This window comes from Ctenopharyngodon idella, chromosome 18 (genome assembly GCF_019924925.1).
Source record: "Ctenopharyngodon idella isolate HZGC_01 chromosome 18, HZGC01, whole genome shotgun sequence".
Lineage (NCBI taxonomy): Eukaryota > Metazoa > Chordata > Actinopteri > Cypriniformes > Xenocyprididae > Ctenopharyngodon > Ctenopharyngodon idella.
Window position 1 is genome coordinate 10,024,160 of NC_067237.1, and position 25,891 is coordinate 10,050,050.

A 25,891-nucleotide genomic window follows, 5' to 3' on the forward strand; every position below is an offset into this window, starting at 1 on the left:
GGGCTACTCACATAGCTTATCAGTAAATTACATTATGCTTGTCCCAAATTGTTAATGTACATACTGACTTAGCCCTTGGCTATAATATTGTTTATAGACATTTGTAAGCAATATGTTTGTATATTTTTGAGTCTGTGCTTTATACAGAAAAATATCGTATACATTTTTTTTCAAACAGCAAACTCATTGTCACTAGTTCATCAGTAAAGTGAACATTTCCCTGTTTGTTGATTAGGTCCACTATGGACAGGTGCTTATGTATTGGCACATCTGGTTTGCACAAACCTTTGAGCTGTCACGGTGTGCCACGGTGTAGCATGGCACTTCTCATCTGGTGTGCGACTGGCTTAAGCCTCTAAAGCTTTGGTTAAGTTTAGTTGATTTGATTAAAATGTATAAACCACTCACATAGTCATGCTGATCATTAAGCAACTACCCAGAACACCCTAGCAGCTGCACAACAATGGCTGGTCCCTCACAAGCACCCTAGCATTATAACAGCAAGTTGTGCAGTAGCAAGCAGCACTAGTGGTTTAAATCTGTTGGCTCAATCTATTTTATGCTCACAATATGTCTATAGGATTGTTGTTCATTTTGCAACAAACATCAGTTTAGATGTGAAATATGCAATCATTTCCTCATTATTTTCTCTTAGCACCTGTCCTCTCTTGTCTTTTGTGGTTGGTGTGGATAACCTTGAGAGTGTCTCATTGGGAGTAAATTAAGCCTGGGGATTAGAGTCACTCTCCACTTGAGCTTCTGCAGCTCAGATCAATACTCTGATTAGAATGTACTCTTGGAGCTAGATGAACCTGATAAAGAAAGTGTGGTGCCCTAATTTATGGGGTTAGGAAACAGTGAAAGACATACAGGTAAACTGACACACACACACACACACACACACACACACACACACACACACACACACACACATACACATGTACAGTAAATAAACATAAATTTTTATGATTGTCACATGTGCAGAAAACATTCCCATGTGACAGTACAATTACATGTATTCTAAAGCAAGCACGCTGCTGTGGACATCTGGAATATATGCAGTCGTTATCATTTCATTTTGATGTATTTGCATAAATTACTTGATAAACAAATCAACTTTAATTAATCATAGCCAAAAGCACATATTATAATTTATTCCCATGCCACTTTCATCGAATGATTAAGGCACATCAACCAGTCATAATCATGACTTTGTCGCTCAAATAAAAACATGCTTATAGTGCTAATGGTGGAATTATGCACTAAAGTTCAATACTTAGAGTAAGGGTTTTTAATGAACCTTGCCTTGGCAAGCAAACAAATGATTTTGAATGATAATTTCTAGTCTGCCATTGTTTAATAACAGGTTGTCCCACTCCTGACAAAGATAAAGAAATTGCCATGTTGAACGTATGCATGGGTGGTCATATTGCAATGTTGTCTTGGTAAATAAAGTGCATTCTTTTATAAGCATAATTTGCATAGAAATGAGGCATTTGTGCTGAAAAGAATGACAGTGATTACTGTAGAATGCAATTGTTTAGATTTGTACAAAATATGTGGTTTTAAGGAAGAAAAATAAGCATGAAAGTCTACAGTAATAATAAGTGAGGTGTAAGCATATCATATGAAAACATATCAATGAAATAGTACAAACTCATATGAATTCCCCACCAATTCGTAATGTAAAATATTTACAGATTGCCATGATAGTGTTTTGAACGTCACTGTTTATTTCGTCTCACTGTCATTACTTTCTTGCGGAAATCAACCAATCAAACTGGCTCACTTGTAGATTATACTAAACTGGGATAAGAGAAAAGTAGCATCAAAAACATTACACATATCACCTTGAAGCTTCATTTCAAAACAACTATCTTGTCAAACCAGTAGATCAAGGGCATTTCTGCAGCAAAATACATATACATATTTTTGAAGCAGATAGAGAGGAGAAATAGAGAGATACTGTGTTTGGCAGGACATATGAAAATAAGCATTAGAACATCAGAGCGCATCAGTGAGATTTGATACAGGTCTGACGGATTGAGCGGATTAGCGGCACAGAGAGGATGTGGTAAGCAGTTCTTCACAGAGCCAGTGTGAAAACTCTGTCATGCCTGTGGAATAGCTTAAATTGGTGAGTAGAAATTAGATTGAGGGCTTTAAAGGCCCAGAGATCTGGAACTTAATACCTCAGGGTAGAGATTTTACTACAAGGTGACTTTATTGTTAGAGCAGGACATTATAAAGTTGAAAGAGAAGTGTGAAGTAATTTCATAACTTTTTCACAGATAGGATGTCATTTGTGAAACTCTTTTCAGTGGTTCAGAGTAGGACTGTCTGTCATAACTCCAGCTTAATGTAGCACCATAATCTTATACAACATTTCTATTAAGTGCAGAATTTGTTTGTGATAAGGTGAAACTTGCCATTGAAGGACTTTGCTAAAGGGACAAATCGAGGACATACACTCAAAAAGCCCTGGGTTGAGCTATTCTAGCTTTTTTTGTCAGGCCCCTGTGGGAGAACCCCATTTTGTTGAAGGTGGAAACCATTTATATGACATTTGTGGAAGCCATCATTGAGTAGTTGTACACAGCACACAAAGATCCTCTAAAGCTTCACACTGCACCTGCACAATAGAGGGATGCTTCCTCACCATCAGAAAAGCAGGATTATTATTTTAATGATTGTATAGTGTTATGTAAAATGCAAAACTTTTAACTTCTATACACAGCATTTTAGTTACAAATTTTTGCTTGGTGTCACTTTGGTACTCAAGTTTCATTCCATCTTGGATTATTTCCAGATTCCATTTAACCTCTTCTCCTCATCATTTCCTGTCAGTGGGTCTTTCCCTCTAGGGTCTTGAAAATACCATATGAAAATATGTGTAATTGATTTTCTGATGGCTGTGAAAATAAATCTGCATTGTTTATCCTTTTGATCTTTCATTAAACAATTGAAAATGGGGGAAAAATGTTTTTCTCTAGTTCATGTTGGCCACAATTATTGGCACCCAACTATTGCAACCTCCTTTTGCCAAGATAACAGCTCTGAGTCTTCACCTGTAGTGCCTGATGAGTTTGGAGAACACCTGACAAGAGATCAGAGACCATTCCTTCATCCAGAATCTATACAGATCCTTCAGATTCCCAGCTCCATGTCAGTGCTTCTTCTCTTCAGGTCACTCCACTCATTTTCTTTAGGGTTCAGGTCAGGGAACTGGGATGGTCATGACAGAAGCTTAATTTTTTGCTCAGTGACACATTTTTGTGTTGGTTTTGATGTTTGTTTTGGTTCATTGTCCTGATGGAAGATCCAACCACGGCCCATTATTGGATTTGTAGCAGAAGCGGTCAGATTTTGATTTTTATCTGTTAGTATTTGATAGAATTCATGACACCATGTATCTGAACAAGATGTCCAGGATGTCCAGCAGAAAAACAGGCCCACAGCATTAAAGATCGAGCAGTATGTTTAACCATGGGTATGGGGTACTTTTTATCCCTGTTTGCACCAAACCCATCTGGTGGGTTTGCTGCCAAAAAGCTCTTTTTTTAGTATCATCTGACCATAGAAGCCGGTCCCGTTTGAAGTTTCAGTCTTGTCTGACAACTGAATATGCTGGAGTTTGTTTTTGGATGAGCAAGACGTTTCAGTCAGTGTGCACATCCATGTATAGTTACCTGGTAACACACTTGACTCGTGCGTCTTTGTTAGAGCATGCATGCCCAGTGCTTGAGAGTTCTGTCGGCATGCGTTGTGAGCGTTTCCCGCTGAGGAAGCTCCACTCTCGTTTGTCTCTCTCTTCTCGAGGGAAACAGGACAGGTTTTTGTTATGAGAGTGTTTTGCTGATTTAGGATGCGTTGTCTCTTGCGTCCTCAATACGAGTAAGCAGTGCTTTATTTACGTCTGGACGAGTGATGTGTAGGTTTGTGTGCAAGCTTTTACGTCTATCACACACATTACTTGTGCATTGTTTGTTTGGACTAGGAGCACACGCGTTCGCCTTTTATAAGGCTGTTTGTGCGCACTATGAGTGTTTCCCTTTGGCAACCCTAGTTGCGTGTTTCCTATCTGCACCCATGTTTATGTGCTATGAAGCTGGTCCTGTCTGTATATGGCAGGACATATGCGGTGGCAGATTAAAGGGGATGTTTATTCTTATGTTAGATTACAAGAGTATATATATATATATATATACTTTATGTATAGTGGGGCATTTAAACTGGGCCCTGGAGCTTCCATTATAAGGGAAGGTTATCGTGGCACCCTTACTATGTGCCTCCTCTCTTTGTGAGGTCTTAATAGCAGGTAGCATTAAGAACAAAATATCACCTGTAGTGAATGACATGGCCTCCTCTCGATCTGAGAGTTGGTTTTCTAGGCCGCCGCTCATCTGAGCTTCAGATAGTTGATATGTCAGGTGTTCGGCCCTCCGGGGCTGCCCTGATAATCCTTCTGGGTTGAGTGGCTGGCTTCCTCTCGTTTAAGAGAGTCGTTTGTTGAAGACACCGCTCTGCTGAGCTCCAGGTAATATCACGATTTGAGGTGTTTGGCCTTTGTTAGGCCCCCTTGATACCTTCCCTAGGTCGAGTGAAGCGGTATCCTCTCGCTTAGAGAGAAAAAGGCGATATGCTGAAGCCTCCGCTCCCCCAAGCTCCAAATAGATCATGACTGTAGGTTTCGGCCCTCTCTGGGCCACCTTGAAATCACCCTGTGATGAGTGAGCTGGCTTCCTCTTGTTTAAGAGTCTCTATTCGAGGCTGCCGCTCCATTTGAACTCTAGGTAGTTGATGTTTTTGACGTTGGCCTACTGCAAGGCCACCTTGACAATCACCCTATGTTGAGTGTGCTGGCTTCCTCTCATTTAGAGAGTTTTTATTGAAGCCTCTGCTCCTCTGAGCTCCAGGTAGTTGATGTCCTTAAGTGATGGCCTGTTAAGGTCACCTTGACATTCCCTGTGGTGAGTGTGTTGGTTTCCTCTCACTTAGAGAGTCGTTTTGCTGTAGCCACTGCTCCATTGAGCTCCAGGTGGTCAGTTCCCCTGAGTGTTGTGTGAGCCGGCCTCCTTTCTTTAGAGCCGTTAGGCTGAAGTCTCCACTCCATTGAGCTCCAGGAAGGTCATGAGTGCGTGTGTGCTGGCTCTTCTTTTGGGCCGCCCCGATATCCAGCCTAGGCTTGTACTAAGGACTCTCCAGCTTAAGACTGGCAGCTAGTGATCCTAGTACGCCTCCTCTCTTTGTGAGAGTCGTCCCCGGCCGGGCCCGCCTTCTGCATTAGGCTATCAATTCAAGTAGCAGGCCTTACGGCCTCCTCAGTGTATATAGGTTGAGCTGAAACTCCTCTTAATATTAGAGTATAAGCAATATGCTGAGCTTCAGTTCCCTAGTGGTGTTAGGCACAGATAAATAGCCAGGTGTTGTAGGCTTTCGTTGAAAGCCTCCCCTGTGGTTGTCCTTGAGTGTTGTTAGGCTTCCTCTCGTTTAGAGAGTGGAAAAGCACTATGCTGAAGTCTCCACTCTTTAGAGCTTTGGTAGTAGCTTTGTCTAGTTTGAGCTTGGAGCAATCTCTCCACCAAAAGCTCCTTGATTATTATCAAGTCGTGGGGTCGAGTGTTGCAGGCCCCTCCTGTGGAATTTCTTCCTATTGGGGCCTCCATTCCTCCAGAGCTGAGCTCAGACGGCTTCTCTCATCTTGGAGCAAGAGTTTTTGCTCAGGTTTTCACCCTTGAGCTTTTCTTGGGTTAGCTCACTTCGCTCCCAGAGCTCTGTGCCCCATATGTGCCCAACACCAATGATGCTCAGGTTGAGCGTATCAAATACTCCCTTCTTTCAGGGCGAGTTGAGCATGCTCCCTTAGAGCTCAAGCATTAGCCTCGGGCCTGTGGCCGTGTTATGCTAGAGTAGTAGGCCCTGACTGAGGCCTCCTCGTCAGCCCGGTCGCATAGTTTTGTACTCCCCTTGTTTTAAGGGTAGAAAGCGATATGCTGAGTACACAGCTCGTGATGGCAATGCGAACGAGTATTCCAAGCCTGCATACCTCTAGTGGCTATCTCTGCCGGAGTTAGATTTGCTACCAAGTAGTTGGCCCTCCTTGGGTCACCTTGAAAGTGATCCTCTGGGTTGAGCTAGGTTCCTGAGTGTGTTAGTTCCCTAGAATTGAGCAGACGGTTATCAGGTAGCTCAGGCTCCATTGGAGCCTCCCTGATACTAGCCCTAGAGTTCTAGATCTTTTCCAAGTAGTTGGCCCTCGAGCAGGCCACCTTGAAGGTGATCCTCTGGGTCGAGTAGGTCCTTAGCACTTCCAGCTAAGATAGTAGTCTGACTCCCTAGAGTTATATCAGAGTATAGGCTCTTTAGGAGCCTCCCTGGTATTTGCATTGAGCTTGGTCAATTCTCATCTCGGTTGAGTCCAGTGGGTACTCCCCTCGCATTGAGGGTCGTTCTTTAGAGTACTGCGCTCCCGAGATCTGATTGGAAGGTTGAAGGTCTCTCGTGAAACCTCCCTGGGAGGTCAGTATTTAAGGCTCAGGACCTTTCCCCCTGAATTGGTCTTTAAGGTTTAAGAGGTTCTTTTTAGTAAGAACTCCCTTGGTAGATCAGCTCCTGTTGGAGCTGGAGGTACATCTCTCATTAGGGACCTTATGTAGAGTACTCGGCCTCCAGAGTGCTTTATTTAAGATCTGTAGATCCTATGTTGAGCAGAGTAACTCCCCTCGTTTGCAAGGGTTCAAAGCGCTATGTCGAGTCCTGTTCTCCAGGATGCCCGTCTCTATATTCCGGTATGAGTTGGTTACTGCCAGTTTGCAGTCCCTCTTTTTGGACCCCTCCTCTGGAGGCTAGTGCTTTAGAGATTCTGTTTTGGTAACAGACAGGTTGCTGGCCAGACTACGTTTCTACTAAAGTAGGACCAGGTCGGTCTCCCTGGTGGCAGTCAGGGTAGACTATGCTCCCCTGAGAAGTGACTGGCCGGGGCTCCTTTTGGCTCCCTGTCCACATTCCCTTAAAGGGACCCCTTCTGTTAGAAGTTGTTGGTTCCAAGCCTTTGAGCGGCCTTGGTAGGCCTCTAGATGTTTCTGGATGCCTCTCTGAGGCTTATAGCTTGGGTGGTGACTGTAGGGAATGCTGTTACTGACAGCCTTTGCGACCCTTAGGAGGAGTGTTTTTTGGCATTTCAGTTGAAATTGTTTCTGATATTTGTCACAGCCATTCTTTGGCATGCACTCCCCTCAGCATGGCGGCATGGGTATTTCGTTCCCCAATGCGTTAAGACACAGTGCGAGTTCCCTTTCGAAAGGGAACGTCTCAGGTTACGCATGTAACCATGGTTCCCTGAGAACAGGGAATGAGACACTGCGTCTCCCTGCCATGCCTCTGGGCCGCCTGCTGAACAGTCCCTTCAGACGATAAGTGGATGACTTGTTCTCTAAGCGCTCCTTATGTGTGTTTGGGTCGCACTAGTAGTGACGTCATAGGCTGTTGCCGGCCAATACGATTGCCGTGATTTGATAGCGTTTCAGACATCGGTTCTCGTGGAGGCGTTCCCCAATGCGTTAAGACGCAGTGTCTCGTTCCCTGTTCTCAGGGAACCATGGTTACATGCGTAACTGAGACGTTTTTCTCGAAATCCTCCCAAAGAACTTTTGGTTATGTAGGTGCTGTTTGATAATTTTTTTTAGGCTTTCTGAGACTCAAGACTCAACTAATTTCTGCAATTCTCCAGCTGTGATCCTTGGAGAGTCTTTGGCCACTCAAACTTTCCTCCTCACTGCACATTAGGATGATTTAGACACATGTCCTCTTCCAGGCAGATTTGTAACATCTTTAGTTGATTGGAACTTCTTAATTATTGCCCTGATGGTAGAAATGTGGATTTTCAATGCGTTAGCTTTTTTCTTACAGCCATTTTCTATTTTGTGAAGCTAAACAATCTTTTGCTGCACATCAGAACTATATTCTTTGGTTTTTCTCATTATGATAGATGAATAAGGGAATTTGGCCTTTGTGTTTCCTCATGTTTACACTCCTGTGGAACAGGTAGTCATGGCTGGACAATTTCATGCTCCTAGTCACCCTGGTGTGCTAAAAAATGTAAATATGAATGGGAATATACTTCAGAGATAGTTTCTCATAAGAATTTCTAGGGGTGCCAATAATTGTGGCCAACATGTATTGGAGAAAAACATTTATTTCATAATGTGAGTTTCCACCCACTTTCAATTGTTTTACTTAAATGAAAGGTTAGAATTTTGTGAATTTTTTGAATGAAAGATCGAAAGGATAAACAATGTGAATCCAGTCCCATTAGAGTTAGGGAGTGCTTTGTACATAAAGTAATCATTTGGAGAATAATTTAGATTAATATTGCTATGGCTGCTTGTTCCTGAAATTACAATATTTATTTTACATTATATTTGTCTTTTTTGGCAGTTTTATTGGGAGCGATAGTGGAGATAGGATAGGAAATGATGAGGAGGGAACAAAACTGGGACATGATGCAAGCCGGATTCAAACTCACATTACTGTACATTGCATTGCGCTGGCATGTATTATTCTAGCCAAATGCTACATTAGGATAATGTAGAAACAGAATGCTAGATGAAGCGCAAGAATGTTATCACAAAATGCATTTTTGAAAGGTAAAATATTTTTAATTTGATATTGCAACCTTTGTGAAAAAAAGTACACTTTAACATTGTCTTTAAATGCAACCCTTGTGAAAAAGAAGTACACTTTAGCATACTTTTAAAAAGAGTACTTATTACGGAAATAGAATACTTTTTTAAAGTAAATGCTTAAGTGTGAATTGAATACAGTGATTCTGATTGCATGTTAACTCTTTACCCGCCATTGAAACTTGTGAAAATGATCGAAAATGCTGGCGCTGGCTGGCAACTTTTTTTCAAAAACGCTAGTGGGGAAAGAGTTAATTGCAATTAAATAAAATATATTACAGTTTAAATTTATATTATATACAATTACTTGAACTTAAGTGCCTTTTTGACTCACATTTCATAATTACTTCTGTTGTACTGACTTGCATTAAATATACTTTATTGTAATGTCTATTGAAACTTGTGCCATGTATTTAAATATATTTGTTATTGCACATTTGTAAAAATGCTGCAATTTATAAAAAAATAAAGTTGCAATTTAGTACATTTTTAATATATTAGCTTTAAATGTAATCGAATTACACGTTTTCGGTCTGTTCCCTGTTCTGTTTTGCCTGAGTTCTGTTGGTTTCTGATTAGTTACGCACCTGTTTCTGTTCCAGTTAATTATCTTACCCTGTGTATTTAAGCCCTTAGTTCAGTTTAACACAAACTATGCCAAAGGTTTGGTTCCCAGGGAACACAACATTAAATATACTGATGTGTATCCCCAATGTGCTATGCATAAAACCATCTGCAAAATGCATAAATGTACGTGCATATTTCACTATTGATCAGAAACACATAGGAATTGGTTTATTTAGTAATTATTTAAGGAATTTTATCATGCATCATTCTAAGACATCTGAACTTTTTGTACCTTAACAGGGAGAGCCAATCACTGGTCGGCCCTCATTGGAGCTTCCCATTCGAAGAACTATATATTGTGGGAGTATGGAGGTTATGCCAGTGAAGGGGTCAAACAGATCGCTGAACTGGGCTCACCAGTCAAGATGGAGGAGGAGATCCGTCAAAAGGTAAGGATGCGGAATTATTGTCTATACACTGTAAAAAAAAAAAAAAAAAAAAGATTTTATGGTGAAGTAAATACAGAAAAAAACAAATGTAATTTTTACATGAAAAAGTTAGTTCAGGCAAGAATAAAAAAAACAAAAAAAACAAAGTAAATTCTATATTAGTACTCAATTTAAGCTTGTGAAAAATTAAAGCGTACATATCAACATTATAACATTAAGTAACACTACTCAACTTTTCTGATACTGGTGTTCCCATCATGCACTGGGCCTTGAATAATTAATGAGGTCAATTTTTTACTGTTTTCCAGCTGTTTTTACACTGTTTTATCATTGATTTTGTGGTTATGTTTAGTAATTTACCATTTTGTGACATTTGAAAAATGCATTTCATTTTCTACTCAAAATGCCACATTCTCACTCAAAAACGATCCATCAAATGTTACCGTCATTGTATATTGTGTACCAAGTATTTAGGTCTCTGTGTTCAAGTGCTGTAATATGTAGATATGGTGTCTACACAATATCTATTGTATTATTTACTTAGATGTTTCTAAGTAAAGCTTACACTTTAAAAGCATAGCTTTATTCAGTGTTATGTTGTTTGAGTAAAATGTATTGCAAAAGAAACTTCAACTAAGTAGAAATTACTCAACCTTTTACTGGCCAAGTTAAAATTGCTTATTTTCTTTGTTAATTTTACTCAACTTAGTCAAGTAGAGTTACCTAATTCCATATTTGAAATTTACTTGCAAAAGAAAAAATAAGTGCATTTTACTTATTGTTTTTTACAGTGTACCCAAACTGTTAATTTATTCAGCCACCAAATGCTTATCCAGAGTCATCCATGATGTATAAACAAATATGATATTAAGTCCTTTCAGGTGTATGTTTTTTTTTTTTTTTTTTTTTTTGTCTTCTGTTTACAGATTTGCTCTGTGAATGAAATGGCAATATCTTCTGTGTTTTAATGTTGTGCAGTATATCTTAAAAAAAAGAATTATGGGATCTTAATGCCCACCAGTGGTTATATTGTGTTCTAAATTCTGCCAGGATATTTTTTTGGATCTAGAATTAATGTCTTTACACAACTTCAGTGTGACCCATGTATTCTTAGACAAACTCAACTTGCAAACCCGCAGCTGCAAACACATGGTTTAATTATAAGTCAGCTGGGTGGGCATTATCCTCCTTGTCCTTGAAGAACTTTGATAAGAATAATAATAGGAATTAGAAGCAGTTTCTATGGAAATTCAATGATAAAATAGAGCTGAAATGGATCAGGTTGATCATTACATTAGTTCTCCACTGGAGCATCATAATTACCTGCTGTTGAGGTCATTTTGTGAGGAGCATTGAGAAAAGACCTTTGCAATTGACAAGCTTGCTGCCTATTCTCTAAGCTCAGTAGAGCGTGCAGATGCTCTTGGAGATCTGTGAAAGGCTCAGATGTTTGGTTCCCGGTACGCACAATGCATTTCCATTTGCAAGATCAGCTGAGAATTGACATGGAAAGGATAGAAGATAAGAGAATGAGGGAGATGATTAAACTTAGTTCTGTTTCAATAATCATGTCTCTTACTCTCCCAGTTGTCATCTCTCTTACAATAGTGAAGGTACAATAGTATAATACAACAGTTTAATAGTGATTTTAATAAATCAGTGAAGCTTATGACTTATTCTACACTGTTAGCAAGCGATTCTTTTCTTGATTAAAATAGGATTGATTTGACTTTGTCACACATGTTGCATTTAATAATAATAATATATTTGTATTGTTTTATTTTATTTATCTACACAAATCTGTTTTGACATAGGCTTATATTCAGTTTGGTACATAACTTTGGCCTAGCTGTTGTTTTATTTACACTAAATGAGTTTCACCAAATAAAGGAAAATACTACTTATCAAAATTATGGTAAACCCCATGAGTCTTTGTTCTTCCCATGTTTATTTTCCCCCATTCCATTGTTGCATGTAGGATTGGAAGGCACCGTTCTTTGTGCTAAAATCTTTGTACTAACACATTCAACTGGACTGAAATAAGAAAAAAATTGCATTGTCCCTTTAGACCAATGAATTTCAGGCATCCAAACGACATTGGCTGATATGGTTGGAAATGCCACTTTGATAATTAAGTCTTCAAGTCAGTGCACCAAAGACACTTCAGCTCTTCTGAGCAAGTGATAGAAACCCTGAAGGAGGTACTGTATCACTGTGTGGCAGCTCTCCAATAGATCTGTTATGTGAGCCATATCACTGTGTGTTGCATTGGCTCTTAAGTATGTTGTAAGCAGGACTGTTTACAGTTGGTTGGAGTGATAATTATTCTCCCTGGGTTTTTACGGTCCAGATAGCAAACAAATCCTACTGGAGGCTAGAGAGCTGGAGAGATCCATGTTGTGATATGGGTCATGGCTGAAACGTGTGTTTGGCCGGCGACTGAAAAGTATGTTCACTCTGACATTTACACTTTTAAACAGGTTAAATCAGATCAAAAGATAATCACAGTTTATAGTAACATCTGGGTCCAAATCTGACACTATTGGAAATGGCGGTTTCATATCTAGAAAGAAATTCGGTAACACTACTTAAAGCCTTTATATATAATGTATTATTTTATTGCATTTTATTTATAAGTATTTTAATGCATTAAGTATGCCTTGTAATGTACCTTATAATGCAATGTATGATGTCATGAATAACCGCAGGAATAATACTTACATAACACCTTTAGAAAGTTAAATAAGATGCATTAAAACACATGACAAAAAAAAAAAAAAAAAACATTTCAAATGTAACAAGGAATCTGCAAATATTAAAATGCATTTTAACTTTGGTTACAATAATTTATTAAAAGATATAATGCATTATAACATGCATTATGAATACCCTTATAATGCATTGTACATAAAGGTTTTAAGTAAAATTCTTCTTCAATTCAAATTGTTGTGTTTAAAATGTTGGTGTCAATTAGGTGTATTATTATGTATTTACAATAAGCATTTGATAAAATGTACTACAGTGAGGTTTAGGGTCCTGAAATAATTGAAGTGAAACCAAACAATGAACTTATGTGACATAATTTGGCCAAAAGGTGTTTATAAGTTTGATCCAGTGGTTTGAAACAGCCAACTTTCTGTGAAACTTTGTGCCGTCTGTTAAACACCTTCAAGCTGCCATTGATCCATAACAATTAGGTGGGTGTGCTTTAGTGCTCTACCTTCTTTGACATGAATATCTTTTCAGGTTCATTTGTTCACTCAGTCCGTCGAGGTCAGAAACGAGTAAAAATATGATTACACTGGAGTGCAGAATTGTAGAGCTGGTGCACACATCACTTTGATCAGATGCTTGTGTGTTGTGTTATTAAGAAAAAAGTACATTACATGTAAATACTTATCTAAACACAGCTCCCAGTAGTGTGGACAGTGTCTGGATATTTTAAACAGTTTATCATTGCTAAACTGTTTAGAACTTCTGTTTTTCCCTGAGCGATGAGTGAATAAGAACTTTGCAGAGAGAATATCGAGGCCTTTAGGGGCAAGGCCAACAGTGTAACTGCAGTTAAATTACTTGTATATACTTTATATGTAAGATAGCAGCACATATGTGCACAAGTACTTTTGATAAAATTTTACGTAAATACATCAAATTACAATGGAAATACAGCTCTATGGAGGAGTGATGTCATAGTTGTGTATGAAATTAACACTGTGATTGACATAACCAGTGAACTTGGTTTATGCTTAAATGGATCGGAAAGCAGCTTTACAGAAAATCCAAGTTTCAATGTTACAATGTATAAGGTCATATTATTGATTGGTAACACCTGTTGGTGCTGAAGCAAAGGTTCTGCCTGTCCTTACTGGTCTCAGACTTCAATGTCAAAGTCGATGTTGTTTGCTCAGTTCGCAGTAAATATTACATTTACTATTATTACAATCTACAGAGTTCATGAATGCTCAGTTAGAATTCATATTGACCTTCAAGAACAATTTGATTGCAACAGTCTCCATGTACAGAAATCAGACAGTTCTTACCATTCAGAGTTAGTACACTTGCCATTCTTCGAGCTAGAGGCAACACTCTGACAATAGCAGTGCTTAAATCGAGGAATCATTATGCGCTGTTACCACCTAGATCGAAATGAAGCAGTTGGTCGAAGCCCAGAGTTAGATGAGATGAATGTGGGGGGTGTTCAGCACAGTGAGCCAGCGGGTGGGAACTCCACAATGTGACATCTTTCCTTCTCTCGAGCAGAATAGAAGCACCATCTGTCTGAGATGTCTAATTTATGTTCATATCTATCCAAAGAGTGTGCTTTCACTGTGCTTTCAACTTTCAAGTGGCTTTTAAAAGAATCTAGAATTATGAATTACCTCTTATTGAAATGAAGCCTTACCTATTGCCAGAGGACAATTTTCTACCATCCATTCTCCAAATCGCTTGTCCTCTGTAGGGTGCAGCAATGTTGGAGCTTGTCCCAGTGTCTCGGGGCATAGGCAGGAAAACACCTTTAGATGGATGGCCAGTCTATCACAGCGTGATTAAAGATATTTTACTTTAAATTCTTTAGAATTAAAAATGTGGTCAATTAACTATTAAGTTCAGCACAAAAAAAATGGCATCATTTAGTTTAACAAGCTTTAGAGCACTTTCTGAATTTTAAAGAGTTGAATTAGATGCCTAAATTGCAGTGATTGTAAGTATGCCAGGTTGTAGTAGTCTGCTGCATCCATCACAACCTAACACTCAGAACCTGCAACATGGGTAATTACACTTGCCAGTTGCATTCAGCACAGATTTTCAGGACATTTCCACTGTTTCAACAGTTTCCACTGTTGCCTGACTTGCATAATTATGAATCGAGTTGTAAAGTGCATGCACAATAAACAATGACATAAGGGCTCGAGCCCCTGCCCTTTTTCAAAATTAGTCAAAAGTGCCCCTCTCAAACAAATATCAATGATAATATTGTGGTCAATAAAACAAAATGCATTTGATTATAACATGACAATGTGTACAAAACTAAAGTATCCTAAATTCCTGTTTATTTTTACATATCTGTCAGTCTGAGGTGTTGTTGTCATAACGCGTTGGTATGGGTTGCATGTGTCTTCCTTCGGACTCTACTGACGGGGTCTGCAACGTTTTCAAAAATCTCCGTATTTGAGGTTTGAAAACAACCGTAGCAAAATGTATGCGTTTTAAAACAATAACGCACTAGGTATTCCACAGTCTGCTCGGGAACCTATCCTCTTGAGCCAAATATCGTTCTTTCAGTGAGTAGGCCTACCTATGGCTCGACGGCAGGAAAAAAATATATATACCAACCAATTTTTAAACTATTTTTTTTCAATAATCAAAGATAGTGTGTCGATTCAATTAAAAATTCACATATTACATATGTGAAAGAAAATTACTGAACCCAAACTTTTGAAAGGTAGTGTATATTGTTACAAAAGATTTCTATTTTAAAATAAATGCTGTTCTTTTTTTATCCTTGTATTCCTCAAAGAATCATGAAAAAAGTATCAAAGGTTATAGGCCTAGTATATTAAAATAGAAAATCATTATTTTAAATTGTAGAAAATTTCAGATTAGTACTGTTTGATTATTACTCTGGCAATACTATAAGATCATTACTATATTACACTGTGTGACATGGATCTATTAAACTTGGGTACGACATGCATGTAGACTATACCATGATGACACCTATTGACTCGTAGGCTACGATGCAAGTTTCTATAGAAGAATAAAACGTCAGCATGTGCAAGTGGTAAACAAAAACACCATGTTGAATCACACTTTGGCAGTTGTAGTTTTTATGTGTGCTGAAAAAAAAAAGGAAGCGGCGAAAGAACAAGGGAAAAGAGCTTGAGGTAAGCAGTTTTAAGTTTTAGCACCATGTCGCGTCGATTTCATGTTGCATTTTTATTGGCTGGTCAGTAAACATAGGTCGTAGCAGCAAACACACTGTGCGTTGATCTTGCTGAATTTCTGACACTGTCAGAAAATGATCGTAGGCTGTCTTTGGTCGCAAGACCGGGAAAACAGCTGTCTTCGAACCTCTCTCACTGTATGACATAGGACCACCGATTAAGAGCCACGATCACAGGAATCGCCACGATTGTTTCACGATGGCAATCTTTCATCTGGGACAGCCAAAAATCGTGCAGTGTATCCCGGGCTTAAGGCATTTAACAATATTGTATTATTTAAAACAAATACAAAATGAAATATAGCTGCAAGCAGCAATTATTGGGGCCAAGCACAACAAGCCAGCCAACATGGCTGTAAGCATCAGCCCATCTGTAACGGGGAGCAATTAAAGTCCTATTAAGGTCATTTTAGGAAAGGAGCTGAAAAAATCATAAATACAGTTAACAATAAAGATTTCCTGGTTTATCACTTTCAAACAATAGGTGGCGCTCTGACAAAATTAATGTGGTATTGTCAGAGTGAGGTGACAATGACACTTGCAAAGTTTGGTGTCAATATGTGAAAGCATTGCAGAGATACAGCCTCAAGGGTCTTTTTGGCATCAAGCCTGTAATCGTTGCTACGGTATACGAAAACTGTTTGACAAATCAACTTGAAATCCATAACTTTTTGTCAGCATGGTCTGAAGATGATACGATTCGATTTTGGTGAAAATCGGAGCAACGGTCTAGGAGGAGTTAAAAGAAGTAGGTTTTTAAAGAAAAACAATATGGCGGACAGGAAGTTCAGCCGACTATGGCAAATTTGGTATCTATTTTCTCGGCACGATCCAAGGAATCTATTGAGACCAGTCTCATTTCAATAGGACCATACTGAGTTTTGTAATGGTATACCAATGCATTCATATAATATAGCATTTTATATCATAATACTATATTGTAGTTAATGGCAATTTCATGTTTTGTTCAATTATAGCGCCACCAAGAGGCACAATCACACCAACTTTTTTATGTGTCCTCAGGGTGACCCCATACACGTGTGTAAAATTTGGTGCAAATATCTCATTTATTTGCATTTATATGTATGAGATCATAAAAAATGACCCATGGACGATTTTTTGATTTTTTTTGCAACTTCCTATCAAAATTTTGAGATTTGGGCTGTGACGTTTAGTTAACCAGCTTAGGTTTCGTGTTTCCTACGCTGGTTTCGTCTCGATCAGACTAACGGTTTCGAAGATATTCGCAATCGTTTTTTAAGCGCTAAATCACCACACCGCACAAACCGTAAGTCAAAACCTAGCATGTTTGGTATCGTTGGACTCGGCATTCAGGAGTCTAAGGATGTGACTCGCGTGAAAATAAGTCAACCAGATCAAAAGTTATAAGCATTTGAAAAAAAATAAATAAATTCTTCACTTTGTGGCGCTGGTCCGAAACTTCTCAGGCTCCTTCAGGGCATTGTGCTGATGACCCATACAGAGTTTCGTAACGATACGCTAATGCATTCATAAAATACAGCATTTTAGCACATAATTCAAAATGGCTGACGGCCAAAATGGCCGATATGGGAAAATTCGATATCATTCGACTCGGCGTGATGCCCTGAATCTAACGAGACCAAATTTATGATTTTTGGACAAACTCATCAGAAGTTATAAGCAAAAATATGCATTTTTCATATCTCCGGACCAGTAGGTGGTGCTGTGCCGAAACGCTGCATGATGCCTCAGGTCATGCTTGTGATGACATGTACCAAGTTTGGTCTAAATACGATAAAGCGTTGCAGAGATACAGCCTTACATCTATTTTCGCAAGCACTACGTAAAATTCGTTCGCGTGTTTTTCGAAAACGGTTTGAGAAACCAACTTGAATTCCATAACTTTTTGTCAGCATGGTCTGAATATGATCTGGTTCAATTTTCGTGAAAATCGGAGTAACGGCCTAGGAGGAGTTAGAAAAAGTAGGTTTTTAAGAAAATTCAAAATGGCGAAAAAATTTTCATGACGGAAAATGACGTCATATGGTGCAATTTTGTTTCTAACCCTTACGGTTCAAATGTTATTAACATAAACATAAGTGCAAGTTTGGACAGCTGGTGGCGTTAGAGACTCCAAATTTCCTATGGACACAGTTCAGACTGTCCTCTAACTGTGTGCCAAATTTCACAACTTTTTAGCATACGGTTCTATGGGCTGCCATAGACTTCCAGAGCGGAAGAAGAATAATAATTTTAGTGAAGAAAAAAAAGAACGCCAACAGATACAATAGGTGCCTACGCACCTTCAGTGCTTGGCCCCTAATAACTCTATGGCAATGTTACTACCACTCTTCTTCTTTCGGGTCTGTCTCAGGTTTTTTTTCTTTTTTCTTTTTCTTTTTTTTTTTTTTAAATACTAATTATTTGTGCTTGTCAGGTTCGGTAACAAGTTACTTAGGTCGATTCAGGTCAAGTACATATCTTGGGACCCGAGAAGACCTCTAGTATGAAGCTATAAAGTTAATGTAGATGGCACACAGATCAGTTGCTTAGAAAGGTCCATATTTAGATTTCTGACTTTTGATTGCAGACTTTTATCGGATTTGGTATAAGACATTTACAGAAGCTTGTTTCTGCCACTTAATAAAAAGTGAAAAAGGTAATTGCCATTTTTTCTCTCACAATTTTGACTTTTTTTCTTGAAATTGCGAGTTTACATCTCACAATTCTGACTTTTTTTCTCAGAATTGCATGATATAAACTCACAATTGCGAGTTATAAAGTCAGAATTGCGTGATATAAAGTTGCAATTGTGTGTTATAAAGTCAGAATTTCGAGATATAAGCTTGCAATTGCGAGAAAAAAGTCAGAATTGTGTGAAAAAGGGGTCTGAATGCTTGTTTCGGAATAAAACAATTTAAAAGATAATTGAAACTTCTCACAATTGTGAGTTTACAACTCACGATTCTGACTCAGAATTGCAAGATATAAACTCGCAATTGCAAGTTATAATGTCAGAAATGTGAGATATAAAAACGCAATTGCAAGTTATAAAGTCAGAATTGCGGGATATAAACTTGCAATTATGAGAAATAAAGTTAAAATTGTGGGATATAAATTTGCAATTCTGACTTTCTCACAATTGCGAGTTTACAGTATATCCTGCAATTCTGAAAAAAGTCAGAATTGCGAGATAAAAAGTCATAGTTATCTTTTAAATTGTTTTATTCTGCGGCGGAAACAAGCTTCCATAGACATTGATGTGATCTCTTCCAAAACCCTTGAGGAGACATATGAGATTACTGGGATCGTTGTGCTGCATTTATGCTTAATGTTATCTAAGAGAAACATTTAAATATTAGGGCAATCTCATTTATGATTTTTCAAAAATGTGTTGGTTCTAGTATTTTTCAAAATATCTTAGTTGCTCTTTTACTGTCTTGTCCTGGCAGAGGTGACTCATCAGCTATGATGAATTTGAACTCTGAAGAAAGAAATACTTCCTTGTGAATGCTGACATGGACAGAAATAGTCTTTGTGCTTGCAGTGACAATTCAGTCAGGGCTTAGTGTGTGTGAAAAATAAATAAAATAAAAAAGGAGGGGCTAAGATCTATCAGTATTTGTGTGAATATTTTCTTTGCCCAGCCAAACAGGTGTGGCTGTAGAGATGGCTTGTAAATGATGGCTTTATTTTGAGTAGCTCAGACCATTTCAGCATCTTAGACATTTTATATCTGTGTTCCCATCTGTCCAACCGTCTGTCTGGTTTGTATTGTTTTCTCCATTGTTGTGTTGATAAAGAGCCATATCCTGTTGATAAATAAGCAGTCTTTCTTCTCAATTTCCTGCACCGCAGCTCATCATGATGTGTCTTCCCCTCTAGAGGCCGTTGCTAGTCATCGTTGTGAGCTAAAATGTTTTTCATAAATTTTCAGGTCATTGTTGACGCTCTGTGGGGGAGTAAATGGAAAATAAAATCTCCATGCTTCGGTGGGTCCATCTCATTCAGCTCAGATAACACTAATGTTTTCTCCAAACCCTTTATGCTTCTACTATTTCTAAAGAGTCCCAGCTTCCACACGGCAATGAGAGTGTGATTGTTTGTGTTCTCACCCGTGTAATTCCCTACCCAAATGCCACATGGCCATATGTTAGTGCTGTATGTTTGCATATCTTGTAAGGCCTCTCTTTATGAAGGGTTCTTTTTGTAAGATTTAGTATATTTTGTACTTGACACCGAAAAGATGTTCTCTTGTCACTTTTAAAGCCATATTGAAACAACATTTGTTAGCCATTTTATTTTCGTAATGTTAAATAGAATATTCAATCAAAATTTATTGAAGAAAAATTGTCTCTATATTATAAGGGGGAAGAAAAATTGATAGTGGTGATATCTGCCAAAAAGGGAAGCCGTTTTAGAGGCGAAGAAAGTATTTTGATGAAAGATTGCAAACATATTGTGTTTAGAAAAAAAGCGAAAAGTCATCAATCCCTTTCAACAAATAACAGTGAAGATATGTAAATTATTACAAACTTAAACGTATATCTAGAGGGACAATCAAAGGCTGTTTAAAAAAAGCCCTGCATAAAGTCTGGTATGTGTACACTGTAAAAAATCTCAGCTCATTATATTTTGTTTCTTTTTAGCATGGGCTTTTTTGAGTTTTACTTAAAGGGGCAGTATGTAGGATTTCTGTCCGCTAGAGGTCGCTAGAGGCCTATTCAAAACAAAGGCGTAGCTTGATGACGGCAAGTTTGAGAGCGGAATCTTGGGACATGTGGTCTTCACATCAAAGCCGGTGGAAAAATCAGGATAGGACTCGTTAAGAAATCATGTTGATGGATGAGATTATTAACGTTATTGTAGTATGAAGCAGAGCAGGACCGAGTGTTGTGGGAGGTGAACGAGGCCGCTGGAGCGATTGCGCAACACATGCCTCACGAGCAGCAGAACTTTTGTTATGCCAGTCGCCGGTGCCGCTTCTGCTTTTCCAGTCATGAGTATGAGGTAATGCAGCTCTGTTTATCATATTAGATACATTTGAGTGTGTTGAAAATGTTTATAACATTACTCTGTGCGTTCGCTCGGCGGCTGCTGTGTGAGACACACTGCAGTAAGCTAGATCAATTTTAGAATATCATATTAATAAATGCTGGATGGCTTGTGTTGATAAATGGCATGCAATTCATTTTAAAAAGTATTGTATGATGGAGAAAATTCTGTATTACTGTTACTAAAAATAAAGCTGCATCTGATTATGCTATGTTAGCTACTTGACAAAATAGTACTCGCAAAAAAAATCAAGAAAATTAGACAATAAAATTTAAACAATAAGACTAAACGTGTTGAGCTATATAACAACAATTAGTTTTCTGTCCGTAAATATATCAAAACAGTTGTTCCCTTGTCTATTAAAACATGTAATATATTAAAGCGTCTTTGGTGTTTCCATGGTTTCTACAAAATAAAACTGGAAACCGAGGGTTAACGTGGGTATAACGCAATTGACAGGCGACTCCTCACACATCCCGGAGCCTTGGTTAAAATTGCAATTTTCTCACGATTTACAAATAGTTGGAAACATTTGGGATATTGTAAGTACTCAAGTGAACAAAATATATAACACTGGCCTAGTGGTTTTTGGATAATTTACTGCAAAAATATTACATATTATACCTTTAATCCAAAAAATTAGGATTTTTTTTTTTTCTTTCAATTCAAATTTTGATTTTTTTTTTTTACAGTGTAATTGCCCATATTTAGTGCACTCACAGTCTTAATTTATGGGGTCACTTACCTCTCTCATTCAGCACAAATTCAAATGTTTCCATTCTCACAATGTAACATTTGGTTGATAACCTATTATTTATTTTGTAAACAAACCTTTGTACTTCACTTGTGTCCACATGTCATACTAACAAGAAACTATGCTTCTAACCACAGGTCGAGAGCTGTAGTTCTAATCACACAAGTTTGCAATGCTGTTCACAAATGTCTGTTGGAAGTATGGTTTTGGGAAAGCAATATGTAGCAGTTTTTTTTGTGCAGTACATCAGGCGATCTGTGACATGTCTGTATGCATGTTACCTGCAGCCTGAGACTAGATGGGCAATAACCAGACAGATTTTGTTGAGGTCACTGAAATATCCCCTTTTCCTGATGTTATCTGAGTTGAACACTACAGGCCTGTATAAAAATATGGCCTCAGCAGCTGATGTCATTGTATTGCCACACCAATTTTTTTTTTTTTTTTTCTCACTTCTCACCCAGTTGGTAATTTGTGTATGCAGCTGGCTGCTACCTCAGCTCAGTGTGGTGCTAATGAGAAGACTGCTGTTGTGGTGCTTTTAATGGCTGCCTTGTCTCTGACTCAGGTTCTGCTGGCACAGGCCACCAGAGGATCTCAGATGGATTGTAAAATTCTCCATTTCCTGAATGAACAACTGCTGTTCTTTCCCCACATGGACAGAAATAAGGTGCCACCTGAGACAAAGATGATAGCACTGATAGTCAGTTCTACTATTGCAGTCTACATGAGAAACTGGACAATGCGTCTCCCACACTCTTTTTCCACTCTTTTTTTTTTTTTTTTTTTCTCTTTTACAGTTTCTGTGCTATTTTTTTCTTACTTAAAATCCTAAACAGAAGTCTTCAAGTCTCATAAAGTATGGTTGTTTCTTTTAAATATGTTTCTGTTTTGTAACTGTATTACATTTAAAGCTGTAGCTTTAAACATCTCTTCTACAGTGATCATAAAAACTTCCAAACACAAGCGAGACACTCTAAAGCTCTATTTTAAGACAAAAGACATCTTTCTTGAACATCATTACCATGGTTTGAAGTTAACACACTCCAACGCAAATGCGGGTGATGTCTGAGGTGTTGTAGGGTCGATGGTGAAAACGGAGGTATTTGAAAACAATGTTTAATCATGTGGCGCATATTGCCCATATATACCCATAGATATCGTCTAGGTTACTATTGTAACCCCCATTCCCTGAAGGAGGGAACGGAGACGTTACGTCGATACTGACGAAATGATCGTGCCAGAAGAATAGCGTGAGAACTTTATTATATCTGCTCTCTCTGCTTCATCTCGTGAGCTTTTAGAATGATTTATGTGCAGTAAGGTGATTTAAGCGTTTTCAGATGTTTCAGTGTGGATGAGCAACTTTTGGAAAATGAAAACGCTTTCTTGAAAATGCTAGTGTGGATGAGGAGCGTTTTATAAATGAAAACTCCGTTTTAAAATGTCTCCGGATTAATGTAGAGGTAGCCTAAACTGAATCAATAATAAATTGTAAATATGTTCAGCATTCTGCAACTTTTTTTTTTTTTTCACATTTTCTAGACTATTTTAAGTCATAAAGTGAGCAGGATATATTAAAATTTAACGTATGGCTTTGGCAGGTGTGTATTATGATACTAAGTGGAGCAGAGAGTGCCTGAGCCCTGCCCAGCTCTATAGCACCCCACAGTTTCCAATGTAAATCTGTGGTGAAAAATGGAACTGCAGCACTCTCTAATCTCTCTAATGGATCTACTAAACTTGGGTACAACATGCAAGTAGACTCTACGATGATGACACCTATTGAATCGTAGGCTATGATGCAAGTTTCTATAGAAGAATAAAACGTCATCAGCATGCACTAGTGGTAAACAAAAAGACCATGTTGAATCACACTTTGGGAGTTGTAGTTTTTATGTGTGCTGAAAATAAAAAGGAAACGACGAAAGAAGAAGGGAAAAGAGCTTGAGGTAAGAAGTTTGAAGTTTTAGCGCCATGTCGCTTTGATTTCATGTCGCATTTTTATTGGCTGGTCAATGGACGTAGGTCGTAGCAGCAAACACACTGTGCGTTGATCATGCTGAATTTCTGAGACTGCCAGAAAACTATCGTAGGCTATCTTTGGTTGCAAGACCGGGAAAACAGCCGTCTTTGATCCTCTCTCACTATACGACATAGGACCACCGATTAAGAGCCAAGATTGTTTCATGATGGCAATCTTTCGTCTGGGACAGCCAAAAATCGTGAAGTGTATCCCGGGCTTACGAGCCATTGATTTCAGACTGCTATTTTCACATTACCTTATGTAAACCTTGCTTCAGACCAAGACGATATCAGTCCGCTTCAGATATGTGTATATTAGTCTGCATCAGGTCAGTAAATAGTTGGCATGTATGTTCTTTCTATGTGCCGTAGCGTATCAAATTAATTAAACTATAAATCCTTCAGTTTAAACATGCTTTATATAGTTCCGTTGTTTGTTTTATGTTTGTTATGAGAATAGACATGACTTTCTTTTCCTCACTGGAATTCCTCCACAAATTGTAATATTTTGGAGGCAATAAATACTACATGTGTGGTTTGTGTGTACTTAAAGCCTGTCAATCAACAGTAGAGCACCACCCTCAGGCTAAATAAGGCAACATCTGCCAAAAATGTGTCTGGAATAACTTGAGTTGGATGAGAGACAGAGACATTGCTCATTGTTATTATGACAGCTTAGAATTTTAGATTTGCTTAGAATTGTTATCATGACAGGAGAATTTTGAGATTTTTTTTTTTTTTTTCTCACCTCTGTGGAAATAACAGTGTGTATTTGTGTTCATTGTCATGTTTCAACACTTAGAAACTGTGGATTCATTTAGTTTATTTATAGCTAATACTGTCTTCACTCTGCAGGCAGAACTTCCCAGGTTTAGCACTTGACATCAGAGCACAAAACACCCAGAGTTGTTGTTAGAGTTGCGTAGGTGAGAGAGAGAGGAAAAATAATAATTTGCTCTACGGCAAAAGAGCCTTGACTAACAGACATAAAGGACTGGCTTGATGTTTGACACGGTGACAGAATTGACATGAAACAACGTTCAGTCAGCACTCCGCTGGAGGTATTTTCTCCTCCATTTGATGAGGAAGTGTTACATTCTCTCTCATCGGTTTTCCTCCCCTGCCTTCACAACTCAGGGTACAATAACCAAATAATCATACTCCAAAGCTTTGACAAAGTCTGCCTTAAACAATAGCCAAAACTTTTAATTGATACAGGGTGTGAAGAGACTTTTTGTCAGGATGTTCATTAAGATGGCAGCAATATTGATCTTCCTTTTATGTTAAATGCAAAAACATGAAACAATCTGAGAGAAAGATTGTTTGTGCCTGCTGAGATGAAGAATGGGGAAGGTGGAAAAATCACACTATACAGGAATTTGAATGTGAAACCCACGCAGGCACTTCAGCAACACATGCAAAACTGCAGCGCCAAGTCTGTTTTCTTTTTTAGGGTGTGGGGCAGGGGGTGTTGTACTGTCCATGTTTGTTGTGTATATAACAATATTAAACTTCCTTATGGCTTGTTATTGTATTTCTTTGCTTTTGTAAGAATTTGTTTTGTTTCTTACAAAAAAAAATCAATATACTTGCATTTAGGGAAGTCTTTCAGTAGGGCATCAGACATTTTATTAACTATGAAACTGGAAATGATTACTATAAATTACAGCATCTACCACACTGCTGTCTTGGCATCGGCCATCGAAAAACCTATATCTGTCAAATACTACTTTCAATCCTGTCAGTCCTCAAAATTCATTTCACTATCAAAATCCAGTATGTTTTAAAGGGGGGGTATCCAGCCATTTTAAAGGGGGGTATCACACACAGTTTCTGCCAATTTCATGTTAATCTTGAGTACCTATCGAGTAGTATTGCATTTTTCATATCTCCAAAAAGTCTTTAGTTTTATCATATTTATAAAAGATACATATGCTGTACAGAGTCTTTCCGAAAAAAGCCGAGCTCCTGGAGACGTGCTTGCCATGGGAAGAACTAAAGAGTCACGAGTGTGCGTAGCTTTTGCGTAGAGATCGTCTGTAAGCTGCGACATCATTAAAAATAAAAAGGGAACAAAAACATTTGTTTTTTACATTATATGCACTTGCGTGCTGATTGCCAACAAAACACAGACATCTGATGCAGTTTTATTCACCACCTGCGATCTGCAAATCCAGCGCAGAACTGGGACTTGTTTACAAAGCATTCATCACCAAAATTCCGGGAACAAACAAACTTCATCCACTGTTCCCTTAACGCTGGGTTCTTTGGGAAGCTGAAAAAGGTAATCTTTCCTTCACAACCAAAAGCACACTCCATCGGTGACAGGAGCTGCTTCTCATTTCGGAGGTTGCGTCCTCCGGAGGTCACATCTGAAGGCTGCATACGTCATCAAAGATGTCTTATTTAAGAAAAGTAACTGTAATAAAATTGA

The 25,891-nt window shown here is 38.3% G+C and overlaps 1 protein-coding gene across 1 annotated transcript in view; it reads left to right on the forward strand.

Annotated features, from left to right (window-relative positions):
• The window catches only part of spon1a (spondin 1a), a 212,455-nt gene that overhangs the window by 36,579 nt on the left and 149,985 nt on the right, over positions 1–25,891 (forward strand). Inside the window, exon 6 of the mRNA XM_051871019.1 lies at positions 9,549–9,697. Within this exon, the coding sequence (XP_051726979.1) occupies positions 9,549–9,697 (149 nt within the window). The remainder of the gene's footprint in view (positions 1–9,548; positions 9,698–25,891) is intronic.